The sequence below is a fragment of the Schizosaccharomyces octosporus genome (assembly GCF_000150505.1).
Source record: "Schizosaccharomyces octosporus yFS286 unplaced genomic scaffold supercont6.1, whole genome shotgun sequence".
In the NCBI taxonomy this organism is placed as follows: domain Eukaryota; kingdom Fungi; phylum Ascomycota; class Schizosaccharomycetes; order Schizosaccharomycetales; family Schizosaccharomycetaceae; genus Schizosaccharomyces; species Schizosaccharomyces octosporus.
In genome coordinates, this window is record NW_013185619.1 from 2,957,055 (window position 1) to 2,982,355 (window position 25,301).

The 25,301-nt window shown below is 37.0% G+C and overlaps 11 protein-coding genes across 11 annotated transcripts; 6 read left to right on the forward strand and 5 right to left on the reverse strand.

Moving 5' to 3' along the window:
* Positions 1–12: 12 nt before the first annotated feature.
* On the reverse strand, positions 13–4,981 carry SOCG_02142 (P-type ATPase). Its single transcript, XM_013160636.1, has one exon. It carries the CDS (start codon positions 4,901–4,903, stop codon positions 275–277), a length of 4,629 nt encoding a protein of 1,542 aa, XP_013016090.1. The 5' UTR covers positions 4,904–4,981; the 3' UTR covers positions 13–274.
* Positions 4,934–8,042, reverse strand: SOCG_02143 (XP-G family nuclease). Its single transcript, XM_013160637.1, has 3 exons — positions 7,861–8,042; positions 5,728–7,810; positions 4,934–5,680 (listed from the first exon to the last, which is right to left on the reverse strand). Exons 1-3 carry the CDS (start codon positions 7,865–7,867, stop codon positions 5,374–5,376), a joined length of 2,397 nt encoding a protein of 798 aa, XP_013016091.1. The 5' UTR covers positions 7,868–8,042; the 3' UTR covers positions 4,934–5,373.
* Positions 8,043–8,164: 122 nt separating this feature from the next.
* Positions 8,165–9,549, reverse strand: SOCG_02144 (anion transporter). Its single transcript, XM_013160638.1, has one exon. The coding sequence runs from the start codon at positions 9,364–9,366 to the stop codon at positions 8,389–8,391; it is 978 nt and encodes a 325-aa protein (XP_013016092.1). The 5' UTR covers positions 9,367–9,549; the 3' UTR covers positions 8,165–8,388.
* A 681-nt stretch (positions 9,550–10,230) lies between these two features.
* Positions 10,231–12,612, forward strand: SOCG_02145 (transcription factor). Its single transcript, XM_013160639.1, has 4 exons — positions 10,231–10,763; positions 10,811–11,412; positions 11,468–12,415; positions 12,462–12,612. Exons 1-4 carry the CDS (start codon positions 10,472–10,474, stop codon positions 12,498–12,500), a joined length of 1,881 nt encoding a protein of 626 aa, XP_013016093.1. The 5' UTR covers positions 10,231–10,471; the 3' UTR covers positions 12,501–12,612.
* Positions 12,613–12,656: 44 nt separating this feature from the next.
* On the reverse strand, positions 12,657–13,949 carry SOCG_02146 (L-saccharopine oxidase; the record flags this gene model as incomplete). Its single annotated transcript, XM_013160640.1, has 2 exons — positions 12,657–13,365; positions 13,474–13,949. 2 exons carry the CDS (start codon positions 13,947–13,949, stop codon positions 12,657–12,659), a joined length of 1,185 nt encoding a protein of 394 aa, XP_013016094.1.
* Positions 13,950–15,179: 1,230 nt separating this feature from the next.
* Positions 15,180–17,014, forward strand: SOCG_02147 (succinate-semialdehyde dehydrogenase). Its single transcript, XM_013160641.1, has one exon. The coding sequence runs from the start codon at positions 15,464–15,466 to the stop codon at positions 16,952–16,954; it is 1,491 nt and encodes a 496-aa protein (XP_013016095.1). The 5' UTR covers positions 15,180–15,463; the 3' UTR covers positions 16,955–17,014.
* Positions 17,015–17,180: 166 nt separating this feature from the next.
* On the forward strand, positions 17,181–18,892 carry SOCG_02148 (histone acetyltransferase Hat1). Its single transcript, XM_013160642.1, has 6 exons — positions 17,181–17,346; positions 17,392–17,495; positions 17,567–17,785; positions 17,832–17,947; positions 17,997–18,360; positions 18,411–18,892. The coding sequence occupies exons 1-6, from the start codon at positions 17,289–17,291 to the stop codon at positions 18,672–18,674; spliced, it is 1,125 nt and encodes a 374-aa protein (XP_013016096.1). The 5' UTR covers positions 17,181–17,288; the 3' UTR covers positions 18,675–18,892.
* A 220-nt stretch (positions 18,893–19,112) lies between these two features.
* SOCG_02149 (actin binding protein) lies at positions 19,113–21,131 on the forward strand (the record flags this gene model as incomplete). Its single annotated transcript, XM_013160643.1, has 4 exons — positions 19,113–19,127; positions 19,285–19,512; positions 19,555–19,643; positions 19,688–21,131. 4 exons carry the CDS (start codon positions 19,113–19,115, stop codon positions 21,129–21,131), a joined length of 1,776 nt encoding a protein of 591 aa, XP_013016097.1.
* A 145-nt stretch (positions 21,132–21,276) lies between these two features.
* Positions 21,277–22,811, forward strand: SOCG_02150 (haspin protein kinase; the record flags this gene model as incomplete). The annotated part of the gene is made up of 2 exons (XM_013160644.1): positions 21,277–22,456; positions 22,510–22,811. 2 exons carry the CDS (start codon positions 21,277–21,279, stop codon positions 22,809–22,811), a joined length of 1,482 nt encoding a protein of 493 aa, XP_013016098.1.
* A 136-nt stretch (positions 22,812–22,947) lies between these two features.
* On the forward strand, positions 22,948–23,588 carry SOCG_05231 (uncharacterized protein). The gene is made up of 2 exons (XM_013162400.1): positions 22,948–23,165; positions 23,258–23,588. The coding sequence occupies exons 1-2, from the start codon at positions 23,100–23,102 to the stop codon at positions 23,294–23,296; spliced, it is 105 nt and encodes a 34-aa protein (XP_013017854.1). The 5' UTR covers positions 22,948–23,099; the 3' UTR covers positions 23,297–23,588.
* A 202-nt stretch (positions 23,589–23,790) lies between these two features.
* On the reverse strand, positions 23,791–25,130 carry SOCG_02151 (LEA domain-containing protein; the record flags this gene model as incomplete). Its single annotated transcript, XM_013160645.1, has 2 exons — positions 23,791–25,022; positions 25,127–25,130. The coding sequence occupies 2 exons, from the start codon at positions 25,128–25,130 to the stop codon at positions 23,791–23,793; spliced, it is 1,236 nt and encodes a 411-aa protein (XP_013016099.1).
* Between the last annotated feature and the right edge of the window lie 171 nt (positions 25,131–25,301).

Here is a 25,301-nt window from a genome sequence, read left to right on the forward strand (position 1 = left end):
CGTCAAGGAATGCGTATTCATTAAAAAGATGTAGTTAAAAAAAGCATAACAAACTATATTATATAACGAAACTGGAAAAGAACAGACAATAAATGAGATAAGAAAAAAAAAGAGAAAAAAAGAATAAAAACATTGCCAAAAAGACTTATAAATGTGTGTCAGATTCTATGTCGTAAACATAATGTATAACAAAATTGAGTCAAAATATAAATAAAAACAAAAGTGTACTGAATCTTAACACTTTTAAATAGACATAATAAATTAAAGTAAATCCTCATTCGCGAGCTTTGAGATACCGTTCAATTTCATCTTTTTCATTAGAATTCGAATTGAAAAATTCTCTGCTTTCCTGCTCAAACCGTGAGTGTATGAATGCATCGCTTTCCAATTCCACAAATATATCAGTATCGGTTGGCTTCAGCATTCGACGCATCATTTGTAGAATTATATCCAATACCACAGCAAGAACGGTAACCAAAAGCACTGTAAGCCACCATCCAGCATTTTTACCGAAGTGATGAAAGAACTGTGATTTGCCAAGATAAATATTCTGGTCAGGATAATGATCACTAATAAACATATTGAAGAACATCCATCCCAGAAGTGTGAGAATTATAACAATATAAGAAATAATACTCACATACTGCATTTCAACGAAAACAAGCTTAAAGTTCATCACAACAATAGCAGCAGTAAAAATCAGTTGTCCAAAGGCAAATAAATTATTATCGGTTAGCTGCTTAAGGCCATATAACGCATATGTAACATAAAACACTAAAAAGGCTTGCATAAATGCTAAAGATGACCACCTTACGTAGACTTGCCAATTGAACGCTTCGTTGTTAATGCCTTTTTGATATAATTCTGGAACAGCAACGACAGTACTGACATTTAAGTCTTTGTCGAATATGCCAAGACCAATGACACACAGAGACGAGAAAAGAGTATTAAAGCAAGTAAGTCCCCAGTTTTCATACAAACTTTGTCCAGTATATCCAACAAAAGGCTGCATTATAGCTTGCATCAAAAAGAAGAACTGCTCTTTGTAGAACGTACCCAAAATGTATTTTGAGAGACGTACGTAATTCCATCGACCATGGCAGAAAAGTAGTTTAATCAAGAATTTGAATCTGGCAATTGAAAAATCAGACGAACGTGCTGCTTGCAGACCTTCAAGTCCAGCGATACCAATTCCTACGTGAGCCTCTTGGATCATGGCAATATCGTTAGCGCCATCTCCAACTGCTAAAGTCACGGCGGAATCGATGTTCTCGCGTACAGATTTAACCATGAATGCTTTTTGCATAGGACTCGCTCTGCAGCATATAACTGAGTCAACTTTAACGGCTGTGTTTATGAAAAGCCTAAATACGTCACGATCGCTTTCTATGATATCGAGTGTAGCACCATCAATTACTAGGACCAAGTGAGCAACCGAGTTACTCTCTATTGCTTTTATACTTGATACCAATTGATGAATTACGAGATTGGTTGTGTCAATCTCTTGGGGGTGATCTAAAGAAAGTCTCTGTCCCCCCTTTATAGTATCATCACTTCCTGGTTTTTCATCTACTGATCCCAATACCAACACAGTCGAAAATTCTTTAATAACACCACAAGAGTGTCCAATATTAATTGCTGTTTCTTTCTTATCACCAGTTAAGACCCAAAACTTTATACCAGCTCTAAAAAGAGAATTAATCGATTCAGGAACGCCCATTTGAAGTTTATCTTCAATCGCAGTAGCACCTGAAAACTCCAAATTATTTTCAATTAACTCAGCGGCATCATCCAATAGTTGTTGTCTATTGGTTAAGCTATTTAGAGCTTCATCATTTAATGCCTTCCACTCCTTATATTCTTCCTCTTCCAAAAATTTGTGAGCATAGATAAGCGTTCTTAAGCCATCTGAAGCAAAAGCATTGACATGTTTGAAAGTGTTTTCGAACATTGCAGCATCATTGTGGCACAAGCTTTCAAGCAGCGATCCTTCCGCCTCTTCTTTCTTGGAAAGTTTTTTATCCGAAAGTCGTTCTCCAACGGCAAACGAATGTCTTCCAGGTGCTGCAGGGCGTCTCGTTTCTAGTATACTGGTACTAGCTCGTGGCCGAATTGAGCCCATCCTTTGCCTACGTTCATCTAACCAAGAGGTGACATTGTTTATATAGTCCGCGCGTCTTCTGGTTAAACTTGGTCGAGATGCTGTCAGACTTGGTCTAGCGGTACTCATACTATTTCTTATAATAGCTTTATCGATTTCTACACTTTTCCGAGCTTTTTCCGCTTTGGTAACAGTACGACTTTTCTTTTTGGCAAGCTCCGAAAGCCGAAGTCTTTCAGTAATTGTAGAGTCAGCCCCTTTTGTAAATAAACATATACGACCATTTGGCATTCGAACGATTACTGACATCCGTTTCCTTTTACTGTTAAATTCAATAGTGTTCAAAACCTTATAGGTTTTTGTAATTGGGTAGGAACGATTATCTAAGGGATAATGCAGACGAATTGAAACGGCGTCCATATTTCGATCTATTACGATATATCCAAGTTGTTGAGCGGCGTGTACGAGTGCCAATTCATCAGGAGAGGTAGACTGATAGCGATAAATATTGTCTTTCTCATCATATGAGGGAAGACATGTATGGCATATAGCCATACTCAAAAGAAATATTCTAACTTTTTTGGAAAAAGTAGTGTGAGGATTATCATACACGTATTGGAGCAGTTGGATAGTAGTTCCTTCAATATTTTCCGAAAATTGAGGAGTTTTAATCTCATCGTTAGCATCTTTCTTTTCATCTGTTGGTAACAACCTAGGATTTTCGGCCCCAATATGTTGCCAAGCAAAACCTCCGACTGATAAATTTCGAAACAGCATAACGTTATCTGTTAGTGTTCCTGTCTTGTCTGAAAAAACATGCGTTACTTGACCCAGCTCTTCAAGGATAGATGAACTTCGAACTTCACAACGCGTATCGGTATCTGGGTAATACATATCAATATCACTCTGAACATAGAAAGTCTGACAGACGCGAATAATTTCCATTGATACATATAGGGAAATAGGAACCATCGTGTTATATAGAATGATAAAGGAGACAAGAATAGGTACAAAAGCAAGACTTCCGTCTGACAGGTACCATAATTTCGTTTCCACCTTTTTCTGCCATATAAAATATGCAACAGTACAGTATATAGCCATACTTACGACTAAAACAAAAATAAATATGACAATTTTGTTCGTATCCCGTTGCATGGAGGGCGCCTTAACTCGAAGATTACGCGAGGCATTCATTCGAATTTTGGTTTCTTCTCCGGTATAGATAACCAACCCAAATAATTCTGGAGTATTCCTTAAAATTGAACCTCTGTAAATGACATCGTTATTAGCAATAGGAATTTCTTTTTCTTCTGAATTTAGACGAATTCTTCCATTAAATTCGTATAGATTTCCATTAGGATCTTCAATTATACATTCACCAGAAAGGCGACTAAGGTCATTGATATCCTTGCAATAAGATCGTAAAGTGGAATTTACGAGCTTTGTTTTTAAAGAAGTTTCTCCGTCTAAAGCTGCTGTTTCAACGTATACAGCACCATTGGGATGCGGACTCGATAGGGCAATTACATCGGCAGGAACAGACTCGTTTGAAGATAGTCTAACAATGTCACCAATACGCACATCTTTCCAATCACAATTAGCCCAAAAGAATGTTGGTTTTATTATAGATTCAACGGGAGTTGGTTTTTGAGAATCTAGGTTGGTGGAAGCATCCTTACATTGAACGACGGTAGGTGAATGCGGAGGAGGGGAATCAGGTATTCCATGAAGGGAATTGGACCAACTTTTAGAACCAGTATCCTGGGATCCTCCTCGTTTTCTCCATTTCCTTCTACGAAAGAAAGATGGCTGTTCATCTGCTATAGGAGGTGCATTATCAACATGCCTTAAAACCTGAACCTGAATTCTATTTTCCACTCGATCTTGTCGGTAGCGACGATAGTTGTCAAATCCTTCTCGCAATATTGCAATAGAGATAAAAATTAGTAAAGGTATGATAGTGGTGTATGTACCAGTAGTGGACCATCCAGGGATCATTTGCATAATTGCAATTAGTAAGAAATAGCAATTAGCAGTCTTTGAAAATTGAGCTATAATTTGTAAAGGAACGAAGTTATATTTATTATACCGAGAAGATACAATGCTGTTTTTTATAAAGGGTTTTCCTATACGCTCATCGATTTGTGAAGAATCATCGTACGGATCAATGATAATATGCCTCCCATCTTTTGATTTGAGTTGGCGAAAGTCCCTTTCAAATAAGGATGCAATCTTGTTAGAAAGGTATGTCAAAGGATTCGGGAACGAAAACTTCTTACTTTTTTTTTTCAGTAATTCCTCGGGAATGTTTTGACGTCCGTAAATCTTTGGAGTAGTTTCACCCTCGCTAGTAGGATGTGAAGGCTTTTTCATATCATCCATAGGAATTTCTTCCGGAAAAGAGACATGGACTCTTTTCTTTGCCTTAGCGGGAGGCTTATCGGATTTAACTGTCGTCCTTACAGCAGACTTCATTGTATTTGCTGTCTGCCCGAGCACTGACTTTAAATTACTTTTACTTTTCCCTTCATTCTCGACCTCTGTTCCACTGACGAAACTCGCATTGTCTTTCGATTTGGTGTCCGGCTCGTCAATGTTTACGTCGTGAAATTCGTCTTCTATAATACTTAACGGAGGGGACATGTCCTGAAAACGTACATGAACGCTTCCTCGACGATCTGCCACACGACTATTTACATTTTCACTTTGACCGCCAACATCAGTGTTCACTGCAACATCGTGATCATTTGATGATCGTATTTCCATTTCTGCAAAATCTTTATCATTGCCATTGGACTTCATAAGTGCATTTGCATAAATTTAACTTCGATGTTGGAACAAGCTAACAAGACAGTGCTTCCTCTCCGAAATCTCTTCCAATGATTTTTCATATAACGAAATATTGCTAGATTGCGCTATTTACAAATGTAAACAGATGAATTTGTTGTTTTGTATTATTGTAATGTATCCGTTATCCTCTAATTTTAGTGACTATTGGTTGGTCATTATAAGACCAGGTTCGTTTAGTCCGTATCAAATTACGAAAATTCGATAAATTCGTGAAACCCGTATAAAAAGAAGAAACCCCAAAATTGCCAAGTATACCGCGCTCTATATAAATTACATGATAGCAATAAAGAAACATCGAAACATTAGAAGTCAACTAAAATATCGGGAGCCGGGTTGGTATTTACATAGAATCAAATTCGATATATTCAAGAGTCTAACGGAAAGCACTTTGGAAACTTGAAAATACTGTAAATTTATTTATTCTAAACCAGCTGTAGAGAATTTAACCAGTCATTCGTAAGGTATAGTTTGCTGGCAACTAGTTTTCCAATGGCACTAGTACTTTCGGCTTCTTTGACACCGTTCATAAAAGCAGACCAAAAATCCAAAAAGTCGGACAAAAATGCTTTTATATCCGTAACGTATGGAAAATCTTCTTTTAATTTTTTGAAAGCAGTTTCGACAGCAACTTCCCTATTCATCTCATTATCACTAGTAGAGAGAGTCTGCAGAAGCTGATTCATAATTATTCCTGACAGTAGGCTACAAAAGTTTCTTCGAAAAGGGAATCTAAATGAAAGTTAGTAACAATAACTAAAATAGCGTGATTTTCTTACGTTTTTCTTATCGAATATGGGTTCACAAGATTCCTGTCAGCATTAGCGTTCATAATAACAGACGCTATTAGGATAGCGGCCAACTCGTGAAGGTTAGCACCAAAACTGGTTTGCATCATATAAAATTGTAATAAATCGCGATTAGACGTAGATAACTGGTATACTGCTTCTTTCCCTATGGGAAGGAATGTAGCAAGTTTCGATAAAAACTCAATTACGGACGGAATATATAGTGTGGAAGAAGTTGCAGAATCAAACCTTGGTTCTTTTATTTGCCGCAGGCGTAATAACTCAAACAAAACACACATAGAGCTTTGATACCGAATATTACATTTTTCGAGAGCTATTAATAAAGGAGAACCCCAAGACGTTAATTGATGGGTCGTTGATACGAATGATCGAATCTGAAGAAACCGGTAAAAAGAGCTCAAAACTATTTCAGGAGTTGTGGAAAGCAGACGCTTCGGGGGGTTTTTTATGCCTATACCGGTATCTGGGCAAAAGCTTTTTTCGACAAAACCCACATCCTTTAAACAATCAAGCATACTATGTATATTAATAGGTTTATTTTCTCCCACTGCTTTCTTTATACTGAATGGTATGCATTCATCATAAATCATCCAAGCTCTGGTGTCGATATATAATGGAGGATCATAGCTGTGCATAACTTTCAAAGAGGCTTGTTGGTTATGGCCATGAAGAGATATGACATCGCGAGCCTGATAAAATCGGTGAAGAGGTTGAGTTAGCAAATTGAGACCTTGAGACCAAATTTCCTCTAAATCATCAACAAACCTTCGATGGTTGACAGCAGCCATTGCGACTGCATTTTTATGAGCAGCAGGATCTGGCTTTACGCTTTCCTGATTTGAAGAATTCCCAACGTGCTGTTCTAGTATAGAAACGGGGTCACTGAAACATCCAGATACTAGTGCCCCAATCATCCTAGTAGGAAGTAATCCACGAGAAATATAGTAGTATAATTCATTGGGAAGCCTTGTTCCCATAAATACATTAATATCAGTGGGAACAGAATCCTCTGGTACTGGTGGAGAAGCAATTCCCTTTTCGTTCATAATGATACAGTAATTTAAATAACAAAAAGATCGCCTATATTGCTGAATTAATTCTTGAGCAATGCTTGGTGGCATTGTGTCAGCGAATCCTTCTACTACACGATAAGCAGAACCAAGCATTGTAACAAGCTCTATTGAAGATTTCAATAAGAATGTTCCTTCAAATTGAGGGAGTGTGGGCGAAATGGAGGTACCACAAAGTAAGCATGCCTCGACAAATTGATTCCAAGATCCACATCTGCTGTCTTGAAAAATAGCGTCTCCATCTAGCCATTGAATAGTAGAAGACCCTTTGTCTGATTCAAGCAGCTGAGGATTGGAGAACGAAGAACGGAAGGATTCTAATTGCAAATACGGAATATTAATTGAATAAATTGGACGTTTCACATTGAAAAGGAGAAGATCTTCAGGTCCATATACGGCATCAAGATAATGTTTTGATCCACCTCCTTGGAAATAGGAAAGCTGCGCCATTGCCAAATAGGGAGCAACAAAATAGTCAATGTCCTTTTGGTCTAAAATTATCTTTAAAAAGTCACATAATCTATCTAAAGGATCCCGTTGACTACTATAAAGGAAGGTACGTCTATTTTCAGACTGGTTACGATGACGGTTACCATCCGGGTCCATTCGATACAAATTAGTATGAATGTTGGCATCATATGGGTTAAATCTTGATAAGAAATGCTGCATCCTAGATAACTTTCCCTGTTTGTGCGAAGCTTCGCTTTGACCGCTAGCTTCAAAGGTTAGAGAAATGCCGTTAAAAACGAACAAAGGAGTAATGCTGTACATATTCAAGACATTAAGAAATTGATCAAGGTAATTATAAAGGATCTCAGATTCTCCATCCACAGAAATTGCCTGAAGCTCTTCAGGGCTCAATCTTTTTAGTAGTTCTAATAGGAAATAGCTGGCATCAATTCCCAACTTCCTGTTGGCTATTTGAGATATGCTACACGTAAATTCATGCCTGTTTTTTATTAGGAATAATTCTAAAGAGTGTACTTTCGGAAGACATGTTAGCATATAGTGAATTCATATCTATAAGACTTACTTGTCATTTTTTGAATGTGATCAATAAAAGAAACACGTTTTTAAAGATTTAATTTTCTACTTGTAAAATGTATGTCTCTTTATTGAAGTTATTTGGTTAATGCATAGATTATCGACAGTTATGTGAAATCGCAGAGATGGCTAACGGGCATTCTTTCGTACTGGAGGTTGTGTACCTTGTAAATATCATTGTACATTGGTTTGTTTTGAGATGACTACAATAATTTTTAAAAAAAAAAATTAAATTCAAATATACAAAGTAAGCATAATTAAGAGCAAACAAACAATATCCCTGGGAAATTCATTAAACATAGGTTACTTTAATGCGTAAAAATGCACCTCGAGAAATACACCTTTTGCATGTCAATAAATAAAAATAGCTCTTATTTAAACAAAAATAAGCGTATTTAAAGGAGTACACCTTAGCATGATTACTAAAGTTCTCTAGTAAACACAGACTACGGAGGAAACGACGCAAATGTATGTACAATCTCTGTCATTTTTTTAAATTACAGAAGAAAGAAGCCCTCTAGTCCTTGGAAAGTTTAGAAAACAATTTGTTTGTCTGTTCAGCAAAGGTAAGAGTGAAAATGGTATGAGGAGCAATTCTCGCCAAGTGAGCGCCGAAACCCTTATACAAGGCAAAAAACCCTTCAGCGCGTACCGTCTTAAGGATACAGTCAAGGGGGTTCTTGTAAAGCTCTTTGTTCTTTTGGTTATACATCCGGGTCATTACGGTATCAAAGACTTGCATGCAACAGCATACACCAAAGCCGGAAATAGAGCTAGCGGTTAAATGTTTGAGTGTTCCCTCCTCCATAAGATTGTTGTGTTCAATAGTGCGCTTGGCCCAGTTGTAAATAGGAAGCTGTACGGCTGAACCCGATACCGTACGGATGATAGCTGCGTCAGCACCAACGAAAATTCCTCGAACACCGTTTTCTTTGATAATTCGCTTAAAACCGTCAAAAATATGTTTGTAACCATACTGCTCACCAATAGGGAAAGCAGGAGAGTACGACTGCATACGGGTTTTGATCAAGAAGAAAGGAGAACCAAACAAAGCACCAAAGAAACCAGATCCAGCACCACTGAGCACATTGATGGCCACGCTGTTACCCTTTGGATCCTTCAAAAGGTTCCGATTTAAAAACGAACGAATGGGGTCATAGAAACCAAGACGACAGCCATTTAAGAAAAGCTGATAAACGTAAGCAGTTCCAAGACCTCTCTGAAGTCCACGAATTCCTTCATGCTTTAGAATCAATTTGAAAGCTTGTGGAACAGTTTTGTAAATATTCTTAGACGCATCTACCTTTGTTAACTGTCCCTGAAGTTGAAAACGAGTTTTTATAATTTCAAAAGGATTGGTAAGAGTGACAGCACCGCATGCAGCAACACCTCCAGAAACGAACCCCATTACCGGCCCTAGTCTCTTTGGTTGCACAGGAGGTTTTGCAGTAACATTTGCTGACTCGCTTACAGCAGATTGTAACTTTTGATCCATAGATATAAGCGTTAGAACAGTTCCACTGTTTTTGGAAAATCCGGTCTTTTACCAGTTTGGGGGAGTTCTGGGTATTCAGCGTACCAGAAAAGCGAAGTAATTTTGCTTTTCCTTATCTGATTATGTTTTCATACAAATTCAGCAATTCCCTCGGTAACACGATATATTGGTGTAAATTTTCAGTGACTTACTATTTCCTCCTATACTAAGATATATCTTTGTTTACTTACGTATGCCTTTTTTTTTGGTTTTAAAAAGTTTTTACATTTCAGTATAACGTACTTGAGTATCTGTAGAAAACAAAATCAATTAAAGAATTTACAAGTCATGAAGGAAGGAAATGAGGATCTTGGTGTTGTGACTTGACAGGCAGCAAGTACTTTCTATCTTCCCAGTAGTAACGATGAATATTGTAAAGAAGATCACCATTACAAAATTATTAAGTATTAAATCAGCCATTTGGCTCGATGACTTTCATCCAGATTAAATTAATACACAATCTTCCAATGCATGATATTCTCAATATTTCTCACCTATGATATTTATACCATTTTATTGAATCAGCCTTAAAAAAATCCATTGGTTTAGGCATTTCATATGAATAGTTCTGATGGACCAAGTTGTTCCTTATAAAGCACAAACAGTGAAGTGTTGACAGTCTGAATAAAACGATGAAAAGGTCGCGTCTATTTTTTTTCTTTTGCTGCAAAAGCTTTAACTTCTTTTCATACGTGATTCAAGTTTCATACTACAAGGGATTCGAGTATGATTAAGTCTACTTTTAAGCGAAAATGATGTCCCATAGATTTAAAGAAGGTGAAATTAGTTACTTGCCCACTCCCAAAGCTAAATGCAAGGATATTAGTAATATTAGTTAGGGTTCTTACTCTTATTTTATGCCTAAACTTCTAAATTTATTAATAGATTAACAGAGTGAAAGAAATCCGCGGCTGTTAGTACGCTATCATCCTAGCAGGTTTATCCTTGGTCTTCACTTCTTTTTTCTCTCTTCTTTTTGGTTTCTCTTAAAAATATTGGTTTCAGATATTTGGCAATAAAACCATCCTGGCCGGTTTATGATTTTCTTGGTTATGCAGCACTAGACATGGAGTTGTCAAAAACGGGTTCTAAGAAAATAGGACAAACTACACGTCGTGCTATTCATTCATGCTTGGCATGTAGAAAAAAGAAACTGAAGTGTGATCATGGAAGACCTTGTTCGAACTGTAAAAAGAGAGGTACAACATATTCGTGTATATACTTGCAACAAGGACGACCGTCATTAAGTGGATTTGATGGAGGAAGTGAAACAGATTCTGTCATAAATGAGCTTTTAACTAGGATTTCTCATCTTGAGCATATGCTCGGAGAGTCCAACTCTCATGGTCCATCCCAGGGTAAGAATCCCTTCTTGCATTCTTGCAGTACTAATCTTTTTTTACAGATACGACATCAGCAACACCACATCCAGATGTAAAAGAAGAATTACCTGCTTCTGATGAAGCCGAACGGAATATAGGTACTTTATCTTTGCGAGATTTAACGAAAACCACTTATGTCAATTATCCTTCATCTTCTCATGTGGCCTGGCATTTACGAAAGACAAACTCTCTGAATATTGATCAGGAATTACCTGAAAATGAAAAGACAAGGACACAAGAATCCTTTCTATATCGCCTCCCCGCTCCTGAAAACGCTCTGAATTTTCTTCCACCGAAGTACATCTCCGACATTTTTGTTAGGGAATACTTCCTTCGGTGTCATTTATTTATGCCTGTCTTACATAAACCTATGTTCTTGGAGAGATACAAACTTTTTTGGGAGGATCCTACTCAAAGAAACCCATCAATGACTTCTCTTCTTTTCTCAATGTTTGCTAGTGCCTTACTTGCTTCACCAGTTGAAACCCGTATCAGCTGGAATTTAGGGAAAGATGAAAAGTATTTACATACAGACTATCCTTTAGCCTTTCGTTATGCTTTGGCAGCCTCTGATTTTTTAATTGATCCTGATTTAAATACTTTAAGAGCTTTGATAATACGTCAGGTACACATTTTATTACAGTTTTATTATTTTGTTCTCATGTATACTAATTTCTCAGATAACTTTTGATTCTGATAGTTTGTTAGCTCCTCCTTCTATAGTAGGACTGATTACACAAAGTGCATATTTTATGGGTCTGCACCGAGATGGTTCTTTGTATGGATTAAATAATGAATTTACTGAAATTAGACGACGAATTTGGTCTTCTGTGCTGATCTTGGATATAAGAGTGTCTGAATTGACCGGGATTCCTCCTCGAATACAAGAAGACAGTTATGACACAAGTTTTCCTAGACTTCTTCCAGATGAAACGTATGAAGCTGATCCATCAGTCTTTGCTGCAGGGTCTTTCATTTGCCTCACGGGTAGAGTATCACGTAAAATCTCCAAATATACACGAGTACTATTAGGGTTGAAAACTCCAAATTACAGTACAATTTTGGAGATGGATCAGAAATTTAGCACTTTTATAAAAGAAGTCAAACAGGAGTTACTTCCTAATCCTACAACAGTTCATGAAAGACTACTGCAACTTTTCACGACTTATATATTCCAGCGGTTCCCACTCTTGGCTCATTTTCCATTTCTATTAAAGGAAGGTCCTTCAGTTTATTCATACAGCCGTGTCCGTGCTGTCGAGTGTGCTATGACCGCTTTATCCAGCTTATACGAGCTATGCACCACCCCCGAATTTTCTATATATTCATGGTTTTTTTGGAGATACCCCCCTTTTCATCCGTGCATTGTTCTTCTTTTGGATATATTACAATCTGAACAAAATATATTTTTGGATGACAAGAGAGTGGTTATGATTAATCAGATATTCTCCCTGTTTCCCAAAATTACGGATATTCGACGTTTTCATCAGGCCTGGGCTTTGTTACAAACTTCACGGAACCATGTCTGGGAAAAACTAGGATTAAGTACTTCCAACAATTTAGGATTATCAGAAGAAAACACTCCTGAAATGGGATTCTTGGATCCGACAAATTTAGATATTAATTGGGTAAGTTTTGTATATTCTTCGGGATTTCGTAGCTAACATTATTCAGGATGACTGGGATGCGATTTTTCAACATTGTCCGTTCTAAGAGTTGAATGTTCGCTGTATTTTAGATAGCAAAGGCACAAAAAAGTCTTTATTTATTTTTTGTAAATCTAAATAATAAAATCGTAGGAAAGATCTATTTGGTTTTGTTATAATTAGGAACTATTAAGCTTAAATATGGACAATTCCAAAACTGGGTTCACTTGTTTGGCGTAAAACTGACATCCTTCAGATCAGCTAAAGTTTGAGAACCTCTCCATTTCACTTCCCTACTGTGTTCGTCCACATTCTTCCATTTCCAAGCTTCTCGCCATTCAGTCGATAGTGTACCGCGTATTTTCTGAGTAACGTACTTGCCTATGTTGGGTAAAAACTTGAAAGCATGACCACTGTCTCCATTAACAATGAGAACATTATCTGTTCCAGGTAATTTATCAATTAAGAACTCGGAATCGGAAGTGTCAGAGATCCAGCACATCTTACACTTCTCTAGAGGGCGATCCGCTAATTCAGGAAGGTACATCCGTAGAAAACGATAAATGCTTTCTTTAGCGTAATCAGGGATATCAGTGTATTGAGATGGTGTAGTTGGTATAGAGGTAATGATGGATTCATTGTAACGAGTCCGTGTATTGTACACATATTCATAGCCGGCGCTAGAGAACTTTAGTAGTTTGCTTTTTGGATCCGGGGGAAAGATGTAGGCTACGTCGGGGTCAAAAACAATTGGTATATTTTTGTAATGATTGTATTCATCTTCTGTTAATTGCATATGAGCGACCGGTAATCCTTTGGCTATAACCCTACGGTCTGTATGAACGTAGGCATTCATATAAGCACCTATGGCTAGTAAAATTGTATCCGCTTGGATGACTGAACCGTCTTCTGTCTCCACAGCTGCTGAAGCACTGGAGTTAGATTTGCTATCTGGAAAAATGAAATGTTTAAAGGAACCACACTTTCCATATCGAAATTCAACACCGTATTTCTTAGCTTCTGATTCCATAGCAACTTACGCCTCGGACGCACTGGCATAGCCAGCGCGTTCATTAAAGACAGCCGAGATATCTTCATTTAATGGAGCGTTCGATAAGAAAGTTGGAAATTTTTTACGAATCTCGTCTGGAGATTTGAGATCCATTAATGCATCTTTGCCCAACAATTTTCGTAAGTTTGCTTGAGAGACAGAGTCAAATTGACGTCTGTTTGGGTCTTTTGAATTGATACTTAAGCGGCCGCTTTCATGATATGCAGAAGATACCGGAGAATTGGATCTCCAAGAGTCCATTGCTTCTAATGCAAGCTTCATATACTTTATATCTGCATACTCTGGACGGACGATTTTGTTCAAGTCGTTTGCAGCTGACATACTAGATGGTACGGCTTCTGCATCAATGGCAACGATCCTGTCGAAGACACGCTGTTTAGCTAAATCGACAGCAGAAGAAAGGCCGAAAACTCCGCAACCGACAATCAGACAAGTGTTTGACATTAAACCAAATCTTTTGAAACTGGAAATGGGTTTGAGATCGATGGACGCTAGGCAGACAGGATTATTCGGATTAAGCAAGTTGTTATCAATCAGATAAAATATCTCCAAATACCGCAGACAACTTAATTCTCACCATCTAGTACCGTACACGTATGCTGAGGTAAGGCTAAGGTAAATGTTTTTGTAGCGAATTTTATAACAATAAACAAATGAATACAAATAATTTTTCTAAAAGCAAGCTGAAAACGTAGAAAATTTAAATAGGTTAAATAAGGAATTAATTAAGTTATTCCTACCTACCTTTTTCAAGCCAAGAAACATATTGGAGTAGTCATCTTTTTCAGTTCTATTAGTCCAGCTGCATATATATAGGTGTTTTTTTTTTATTTCAACAATGGAATCGAAATGAGTCATCTAACCAATTCTTTCTAGTTGAATTCAAGGTGTTTTCTTTATTTTATTTTATTTTATTTTATTTTATTTTTTTTACATTGATCAATTGTTTGTTTACAATTTCGCTCTCCTTTTAGTGACGTAATTATTTGTCGGTAATTGCTACTCTAGAATCTGGAGAACGCCAAAATTACATAATGCAAATACGCGCGTTAACTAAATGTCTATGACGTTGGAGGATTCTAGTCAAAAAGATACGCTTTGTTTACTAGTGAAGAAAAGAAAAAAGAAAGCGAATTTAAACAATTGGAGTAACCCACATTATAAACAATAATTTTTATTTTCATAATTTGGTCTCTAAATGTATGCGAAAAATAATATTAACTAAAATCTCTCCTTAGGATCCAAAATACGAAGATTTCGCTTTTCCAAGCCTAACATCCTGGATGCAGGAACAGATGACATAAATGCCGAAATTGTAAACAAATTGAATGCAAGAAAGTGTTTTTCAGCTGTTTCAGCGTCGATTAATATACTAACCACGAACTAAGAAAGCAAAACCAAAAGTAGAACTTTTCTGGGTTCAATTTTCATTCGTGGACGCTTTGTTGCCACATCCTTGTAGAGCTTTCCATTGCTAGTAAACCGGCGTAATGTATTTATCTGGAATAGTATTGAAGCCATGTTATTAGTTTACAATTGACTACCTCTCATTTTTGATCATCTCAAGCTTTTTCTTGTGCTTTTCCAAAAGCACAACTAATAGTCTTCAATTTTCATGTTACTTAACGAAATGTTTCATTTGCCGACTCAAACGTAATTCACGTTTACAACATATCGGGAAGTCCTTTTCTTTTTTTCTTATTCTAATCATTGACTTTATTATATCATTGCTCGTTGACAAAATATATATATTCCTCGAAAACGCCGTCTTGGAGATACATCGATTTCTCAAAAGATTTATTTATTTATTTTTGGGTTTCCTTGTTTTCCATTGATCCCAATTCTTGTTAGCTTTCTTTGCAACTTGATACCCAGTCTTTTGTGTTATTTATTTATTTATTTATTCATTTTGTTCACCCATTGCATTAATTTCCAGATTGTTTTGAATCGCAAGCATCATGTCATCAACCGCTGCTTTATTCCATCGCCCTGAATTGTTTGGCCTCGATCAACCCGTTACTCCTAGTGTTGTAGATGGAAAATGGTTTACTTCGAATAGCAAGAAATCTTTTTCCGTTGAAAATCCAGCAAACACCCAAGAAATTGGTAAAGTGACTGATATGACCGTGGATGAGACCAAAAAATCAATAGAGGCCGCTGCAAACGGTTTTAAAGCCTATAAGAATACAACTCATGTTCAACGAAGCGAGATGTTAACTCGATGGGCTACCCTCATGGAGGAGAACAAAGAGGATTTGGTGAAGATGCTCACTTTAGAAAATGGTAAGCCTCTTTCGCACGCTGATATGGAGGTTTCTACTTCCATTGGATATATCAAATGGTATGCAGGAGAAGCCGTTCGTGTTTTCGGCGATATAGCTCCTTCGAGCTTACAGATGAACAACTTTATCATGTCGGTGAAGCAACCCGTTGGTATTTCAGGATTAATTACTCCATGGAACTTTCCTAGTGCTATGATTACCCGAAAGGGAGGTGCTGCATTGGCTGCTGGTTGTAGCATCGTAATCATGCCTGCGACTAGTACTCCATACTCTTGTCTTGGTTTAGTCAAGCTTGCACAAGAAGCTGGTTTCCCTAACGGTGTTATCAACGTTATCACTACTTCCAATGTTAGTGAACACGGTAAAGAGCTAACCACTAATCCTTTGATTCGTAAAATCTCTTTCACAGGAAGTACAAATGTCGGAAAGATTCTTATGGGCCAAAGTGCTAGTACAGTGAAAAAGGTTTCTATGGAATTGGGTGGAAACGCCCCTTTTATTGTCTTTCCTGACTTCCCTATTGATCAAGCTGTAGACTCATTGTGTAATATCAAGTTCTTCAGTGCTGGCGAAGTATGTGTCTGCCCTAATCGTGTCTACCTTCACAAGGACATTTATGAAGAATTTACTAAGAAGCTTTTGGAGAAAGTGAAGACCATAAAGGTCGGCGACGGACTTGATCCTTCTACCGGCTTAGGTCCTTTGATCTCCAAGCAAGGATGTGATAAGATGGCAAGTCATATTGAGGATTCTGTCGCAAAGGGTGCTAAGCTATTAGCAGGAGGTAAGCGTATTACAGACAAAGGTGGATACTTCTATGAACCCACCGTTCTTGCAAACTTGAACCATGATATGATCGTGGCTTGTGAAGAAACCTTCGGCCCCTTGATTTCTCTATTTCAATTTGAGAATGTTGATCAAGTCCTAGAACGGGCTAATGACACTGAGGTTGGATTGGCTGGTTATGTTTTTTCAAAGGACGTCTCAACCTTAGTCCATGTGGCTAAAGAACTTGAAGTGGGTCTAGTTGGTGCAAACATTGAATTAGTCGACGAACCTTTTATGTCTTTTGGTGGCATCAAACAGAGTGGTTTCGGTAAAGAGGCCGGTCGTCATGGTGTTGAAGAGTTTATGATCATCAAAGAGGTCAACTTGAAGACTCATTAAAAAATGTATATATTCTTATGCTTATAACCAATGAATAATGATTTTTCATATATATGCCTGTTGGTATAGTATATCAAAACACTGTATATGTATTACACCATAGCTTTGTAAATATATTTTAATGAATGAATTTGTATTTTTATGTGTTTTAATAAAGTAAGGGAGATTATATATATTCTCGAAGTTATTGTGTAAAAGAATTGTTTTTATTTATTTTACAATTTCTGTTATGCGTAACCTCATGCTACAGTAACAATGTAACTCAAAAGTCACCACCACGATTTTACCAAAACAAACCGAGCGAAAGCAGCGAGCTTTGCTTTCATCTTAAAAAATGAGCAATCTTGATGAGTGGATACACAACGCAAATGAATGTATTTCAATTGTTTTAAGTATGGTCCGGTTAATAGTAAAGTTGCTAACGCTATCTTTCGTAGTAAATGAAAAAGGTGATATCGATTGTAAATTCCATCCTACTTTTACCTACAGTATTTTTGGGGACTCGGAAGTTTTGTACGGTTATAAAAATCTGAACATAGAGGTATGATTTAATAATCAATGACAACTCGGGTTGAAAACATCGTTAGCGAGACGGATGCTAATGAATGGAAGATCCAATATGTATTACCTTCAATGACACCAGAACTAAAAGTTACATATTCCGATCGACTTGCTCCGGAATCTGGTGTAGAACCTACAAACGTTGATCAAACATTGTCGATATATATGAGAGATGATCGTGTACCAGAAAATCTGGAACCGGTGAACATTCGTGATATTCCGGTTCTTGAAAGTTACTCTTTTGATGAACGTAAATTTTGTATACTAAAAGTAGGAACTTTTTGTCATTTATGCATATATTTACTGACTTATTTAGAGCAAACCCAGTGACATAGGTGCTGTCATGCAGTATCTACAGCTTTTTTCTTTATTATTTATCGAGGGTGGGTCTTTTATTGATATATTTGATCCCAAATGGACCATTTATTTATTGTACGTGCTCCAATGCATTTGCCAACTGAGGATTAACAAGCTGTATTAGATACGAAATCAAAGATGAACAGTATTATCTAAGAGGATATTGTACTGCTTACGATTACTATAAATGGGATAAGGAAAAAACAGATGGTGTACGCCCTCGTATTTCTCAGTTTCTGATACTTCCTCCTTTCCAAAAAGAAGGACATGGTTCCAGGCTTTACAATGCTATTGTAAACAATTTTCTACAGGATCCAAAAGTCCTTGAGTTCTCAGTGGAGGATTCATCTGAAGCGTTTGATGCCCTTCGTGACCGTTGTGATTTCCAACGACTAAAATCCCTAAACCTTTTTACCAGTCCGGAATTCCATTTGCCTCTCTCAAAGGAATGGTTGCACTCTCAAAGATCTGCCATTAAACTACCACCGGTAATTTAAATGACTATGCTAAATCTTTTGTGTTCTAACCTATTATTTAGCGTCAGTTTCTTCGCTGTTGTGAGATTGCATTTACCATGAAGCTGAAGAGTCTGTCTCTCTTAGAAAGAAAGGCGCTGCGTCTTTTAATTAAGGAAAGAATCTTTCGTCAAAATTTGGATGTCTTACTGCAGTTGGACCGTCCTGATCGCCTTGATAAAATCCAAGGAGCCTACCAAAACCAACTTGACGAGTACAAGAAGATTGCAAAAAAGCTACCAAAATTATCTCAGCAAGAATCAAGAAAGCGACAGAAAACGAAGTAGAAAACTTATAAAGAATAAAATACCCTAATGCTAAAAATTATCCAACGTTCATATTAATGCTTCAATGATGGTATTATTTCTAGTTATGGTCACAATGTGTTTGCAAAGAAGCAATTGATACAAACTAGTCAATTTTAATATCCACTGTTATGAATTTGTTAATACTGCGCTCTCACTAGTGTGTATTCCAATTAGTTCGTTCATTTTTTATTTTCTAGAAAAAAAAAACTAATAGAATTTAAATTATTAGTTAGATAAATCTTTTAAATATATTTGGACATTTTTAAAGGAAACCTTGTTTATGTTAATACAATTACTAAACCAATCTTCCACCGCCAAAACCACCTTTCTTTCCAATTCCAGCCTAAGTAAACCCGGCTGTGTTTATTTTTTTGAACAATTTAAATTTTGAGTTAACGTCTTGCTTTCATTTCTATAATGAGCGGAAGATTCGTGAGAGCTAGCAAATATCGTATGTATTTTATTTAGAGTCGTCAACTTACCTATCAAGGTCATATTTTTGGACAAACATGCAAGAAAGAGCTTTGTTATGATAATATAAAGGTTTGTCATATAAATTCATTTATGCGAATGCTGAACATTCATTTAGCTTAGCAACAATGCTTGGGACTCTAATTTGTTAAGTGCCAATCCTTTTTATTTGAGTGTCAATTGGAACTCAGGAGCTGGTGGTGCTATTGCTGTAATTCCTTTAGAAAATCGGGGAAAACTTCCTGATCAAGCCAATTTATTTCGTGGTCATACTGCTGCTGTTTTGGATACTGATTGGAATCCATGTCATGACCAAGTGTTGGCATCTGGAGGTGATGACTCAAAGGTTTGAAACTTCCTGAATATGAGCTATTATTTACATATTTAGATTATGTTATGGAAAGTCCCTGAAGACTACACAGTTTTGGAACCTTACGAAGATGTGCATCCTGTGGCTCATCTAACAGGACATACTCGGTATGATAACACAAGCCAGAAATTAATCTAACTATAAAAATTAGTAAGGTTGGTCATGTCCAGTTTCATCCTTCCGCTGCGAATGTGTTGGCGTCTTCCAGTGCTGATAAGACCATTAAATTATGGGATTGTGAAAAAGGCATTGCTCGAGTAACACTTCCCATGAATGAAATTTGTCAATCCATTTCTTTTAACGCTGATGGAAATTTACTTGTTAGTACAGGTCGTGACAAGAAAATTCGTATTTGGGATCCTCGTACAGACAAGCCAGTTTCAGTTTCCAACGGCCATGCGGGAGCAAAAAATTCGAGAAGCGTATGGCTTGGAAGCTTAAATCGTATTGCTACGACCGGGTTTAGCAAAATGAGTGATCGACAGCTCGCACTATGGGATCCGGCTAATATGTCCGAGCCTATTGGAGGTTTTAATACCTTGGACTCCGGTTCAGGTATTTTAATGCCTTTCTGGGACGACGGTACGAAAGTTATTTACCTTGCCGGAAAAGGTGACGGTAATATACGTTATTATGAACTTGAAAACGATGTCTTTCATTATCTTTCTGAATTTAAATCCGTTGATCCTCAACGTGGTATGGCGTTTGTTCCAAAAAGAGGTGTAAACGCTGCGGACAACGAAGTTATGCGTGCCTATAAATCAGTTAACGATACGATTATAGAACCTATTAGTTTCATTGTTCCCCGACGTTCTGAAGCCTATCAAAGTGACATTTATCCTCCTGCTCCTTCCGGTAAACCAAGTTTGTCTGCGGATGAATGGTTCTCTGGCAAGGATGCTCCTGTCGATAGAATGGACATGTCTTTGCTTTATGAGACTAAAGGTCCAGTAACTAAGATGGCAACTGTTAAAATTCCTACAAAGGAGGTTCAGGATGGATCTGATAAAACTCCTATTACTGTAAAGCCTTCTAAGGAAGAAGAAAGGCCAAAAGCTTCCCCCGTACAAGAGAAAGCCCCAGAAAACATTGCATCTAACAAGACAGAGGAAAAGAAACCTACTAAAGAGGAAAAGAAAGATAATGGACAGAATGAAGCCCATAAGAAACCAGAAAACAAGGCTATGCCAGAGCCAGAGGTAAAGTCAGATAAGAAAGACACTGAACAGAAGAAGTCTTTGGAGAAGGAGACGCATAAGAAACCAGAAAACAATGTTGTGCCAGAGTCAGTCGTGAAATCAGAAAACAAAGCAACCCAAAAAGAAACTCCTGCTCCTGAGAAGCTCTCGGAACAAAAGAAGGATGTGGTTGAAAACGGTATCAATGAAGCTTTAATTAAGCGCGAGAAAGAGTTATCTGTATCTCGTATACCTACGATGTCTTCCCCTGAAGAGGAAGATAATCTTATTCAAAAATTAGTGACTATTGAGAAACGATACAAGGAAGAAATGTCTGTCAGAGACTGGAAGATTGCTCAGCTAGAGGAGAGAGTAACGAGACTTTCTGAAGCTATAGAGAAGCATTTTTCTCTTTAAAGCTTATCATGATACTTTTTTAATTAATCGATAAATCTTTAAGAATCACATACTATTCTACTAGTTATGCATGCGTTTGAATTTTTCTCTAGTCACCACCACCATCACCAAACACAGGACCACATGTTCCTTATCCACTTGAATAATGCCCTCCGGTATGCGAACATATGGCACTCGAAGACGATATGTCAGTAAAGATAATGCCATATGGGCCTCATTAGATGAATTGCCTGAGGCATTGCATAAAATTGATACTAATGTAACGAATAACGAACTCAATAAGCGTAGGTCGTCTTTTTCACTTAAAATCGATAAAAAATCTTCAATTGGTAAAAAAGATGAAGATAATTCAGTTAAATCATTACCTGATGCTGTCGATAAAGTTGATGGAAGGCGTTCAAAGAGTAATTTACGTTTGGTGCCGACGATTATTGTTCCAAGTCGTGGTAGGGATATTAATGAAACAAATAATAATAGTACTGTTAATACATCTATCTATAAACCGAAATTTGCATCGCAAATAAATACAGAGTTTCAAGAAAAATCTTCAAAAACGTCTACCCATCTTGAATACCTACTAGGCTTAGCGGACCAACAAATGCCAGTTTCTTTTAGAGACTATATAAAATCGATCAAATCCCCTGTATACAAAATTGGAGAAGCTAGCTATAGTGAAGTTTTCAAGGTAGAGGAAGATGAGCCAATTGTTTTGAAGATTATGCCTTTTGGAAAAAGAAATCAGATTCGCTGCGCAGACATAATAAACGAACTGAAAATTACCAAGAGTCTTAGTAAACTTGAAGGTTATGTCGGTCTTCGACGTGCAATTATTGTCAAAGGAACATATCCGTCTGCTTTAATTGAAGAATGGGACAAATACGATATACAGAAAGAATCCGAGAATGAACGACCGGATCGGTATCATTCATCTCAGTTATATTGTATACTATGCTTGAATCATAGTGGTACGGACTTGGAACATGTGGAACTGTCCAATTGGTTTGAAGCCTGGGGAATTTTCTATAAAACAGTGAAAATTCTCTCCATTGGAGAAAGAAATTTTGAATTTGAGCATAGAGATATGCATTGGGGGAACATCTTAATAAATAAACGAAACGACGAAGACCTTTCATGCTTACTTGATGAAGTGTCCTTTGATGAATTTCATTCTTCTGATACTTCATCGACGCTGTCTGAACGAAGCTTTACTAGTGACTCACTGGAAATTACCTTAATTGATTTTACACTAGCTAGGATGCGACATTCAAGCCTATCGTCTCCTATTTTCAACGAATTTGATGACCCTGATTTGTTTGTTGGACAAGGTACGTATAACAATATTTTTTAATAGGCGAAGTGAACTAATCCAGACTTATAGGTGACTACCAATTCGATATATATAGATTAATGTCCAAAGTTACAAAAGGGCAATGGGACGGATACTTTCCGAAAACTAACATTCTGTGGATACATTATTTATTACACCAAATACTGTATAAGAAAACCATACCTAAACCTCGCGATCCTCGGGAAAAATCATTAATGGAGCGTCTTAAGGATTTGTATACGCTATTAGAACCGTTTCAAGGTTATCGAAGAGGCTCCTGTCCTCTGCAGAGGTGCATGTTTTCATCAGCCACTTCTCTTGACGAATGGGTCAATCAACATTTTGATGAATGAATCTAAGATCCGTATCGTTTATATCGTACTTTTTATTTTGCTAATACCGTACTTGCGTGCTTGGTTTTGGTAGTCCATATTCTTTCTTTTAAAACCTCACTTTTTTGAAACCTCACTTTTTTTGGTCCCTAATTCATGCTATCTTAATTATATAATTATTTTAATATTTATGTTTACTTGTATTTTCAACTGTAATTAAATTTCCAAATAACCTGAACTTATGTGCTTCCTCCCGAAGCCTTTATGATGAACACAACTTCTTAGTAGACGTCCTGAACACTGTCAAAAATGAATCCATTTTTTGGAAGGTCTTCAGGATTGATGTTAGCTCTAACATTGGGAGTATGTTCTTCTGTAAGTAATTCAAGACAAGTATCTCACTACTATTGGAAATGAATCATAGCTTTGTTGAACTTTGTTGAGAAGAAGACCTAACTGGCTTATAGTTCTATATTATGCAGCCTGCTTTGAAACAGCAAAGGTAAACTAAACTGAGTATTCACTTGATTATTAATAAATCGTGTTTCTAGAGACGAATATCAAAATTCGCGAGACTTGACTCAGGCTAACGAGAAAAAAGAAGAAACTTTGCGCGGCTAATTATTTAATTGGAATACATGCGAATGTCGATTTATTTTCAAATACCATACATTTAATTAATGATTTATTTCTGGTTTGCACATCGGCAAAAGATATTAAATTAATTATCTATAGCAACTGCTGATGTTTTGTGAATCGTATTTATCGTAGCCGACATTAACATTAACTATCAAACCCTATCCTTTTTTATAATGTAAATATACATAGATTCTTGAAGTAAGTAGTGACACTTCACACGGACGCCGTCAATGAACACAAATCACAAAAAAAAAGAGAAAAAAAGAAAAAGAATCATTAACAAACCAAAAAGAGAAGTAACGAATAGGCTCATAATAATATCCAAAAAAAACGTAACGGCCTATGCTATATCTTGATCCACCTAGGGAGATAAAATGTAAGCTTGCTTCAGATAATTGGCTAAAGCTGCTTTCCAATGCTTAATCCTTCGTATGAAGGAGGGGCCTTGGAGGTAATAATGAAGATGAGGAAGCAGTCGCTTGAAAGCTTCTTGATTATTAAATGGAATGGGAACTAGTTCACCAAACGATTCAAGCTCCTCTTTTAATTCTTCTTCAGTCCAAGTAGATTGCTTGGAAATGGCAGGATGGGAGAATAGTGAATCATTCAAGACTTCGACATCTGCTACAGACCTCTCTGAAACAGCATCCATGTAAAATAATTTCGCAGTATGAATAAGATCATGACGAGTATTGTACGAAATGGTTGAATACAGGCTATCGTCTGTACGATGGTTTTCCAACCATCTTAAAAGATCTTCAGAAGACCACCCGTCCAAGACATTGGAAGGAGTGAATGTTCTGGGAATGAAACGATGATTATACACATTTCTCAATAAAGTCTCGCGAGGAGATAATACAGAGACAGGGATACCTCTCTCTCTTAAAAAGTCGATAAGGCGACCGTCAGACCATAAATGGATGATTTCTTTCATATATGAAGAAGGAATTTCTTTCTCCTCGTTTCTTGACTTCGTGGGATATTCCAACTCATCTGGCTCAGCAGAACAGTAGCGTTTGGCAAGGATAGTTAAATCCTCGCGTGATGCACCTAAGGGAATACGCACATTCTTTTCATCCAATAGGTTAACTAATAAGTTCGTTGACCATGATTCAAATTCTTCACCGGTGAGTTCGGTGCTTTCCAAAAATGCTTGAAAGACAGTTTCCAATAATTGTTCCCTCGTTCCGGGCTCAGGAACTTCAAAATTATGTTCTATAAGCCATTCTGAAAGTTCAGAATTCGACCAAGCATCGAAAATCCATACACCTAATTCAGGAATCTTGCTCATTGACTCCCGTAACTCGTTCGGATTAGCCTCATGGGGATAATACTTTTCTTTTAAATTAGAAATCATTTGAAAAGGAGATTTCCAAGGTTCCGCCGTAGACTTTGCGGATGGTGGTGCATCCAAGGATTTCACTCCATGGCTTTTCAGGAACTCATCAAGCTTGCGTTGAGGCCAAGAATCGGATGTAGGCCTATGCGGTACTTTTTGTTTATCCACGTAAATAGTTCTTTGAACAACCTCTGTTTTCGTATTATAGACATCAGACGTTGGTGCTTGTCGCAGGTTCCCTGTTTCGCCCGTACCTTTCAAGATTAGTATAAGTCACTTAAATTTAATAACGCACATTGTACTACGAGAATTTTGAAAAACAATAAAATAAATGACAGTTTGAATATGAATCGCATACACATACTAAGACAAGTTGTTGGTACTTCCTGAATAACCAGAATGAAAGAGAATATGTAACTTGTGCAAGTCAAATAAATATGACGTAACCAACTATAAACAATGAAAACAAGAATCAAAATCTTCATTTTAAGAAAGATGAAACCAAAACTGATTCCAAAAACTAATAAACTAGT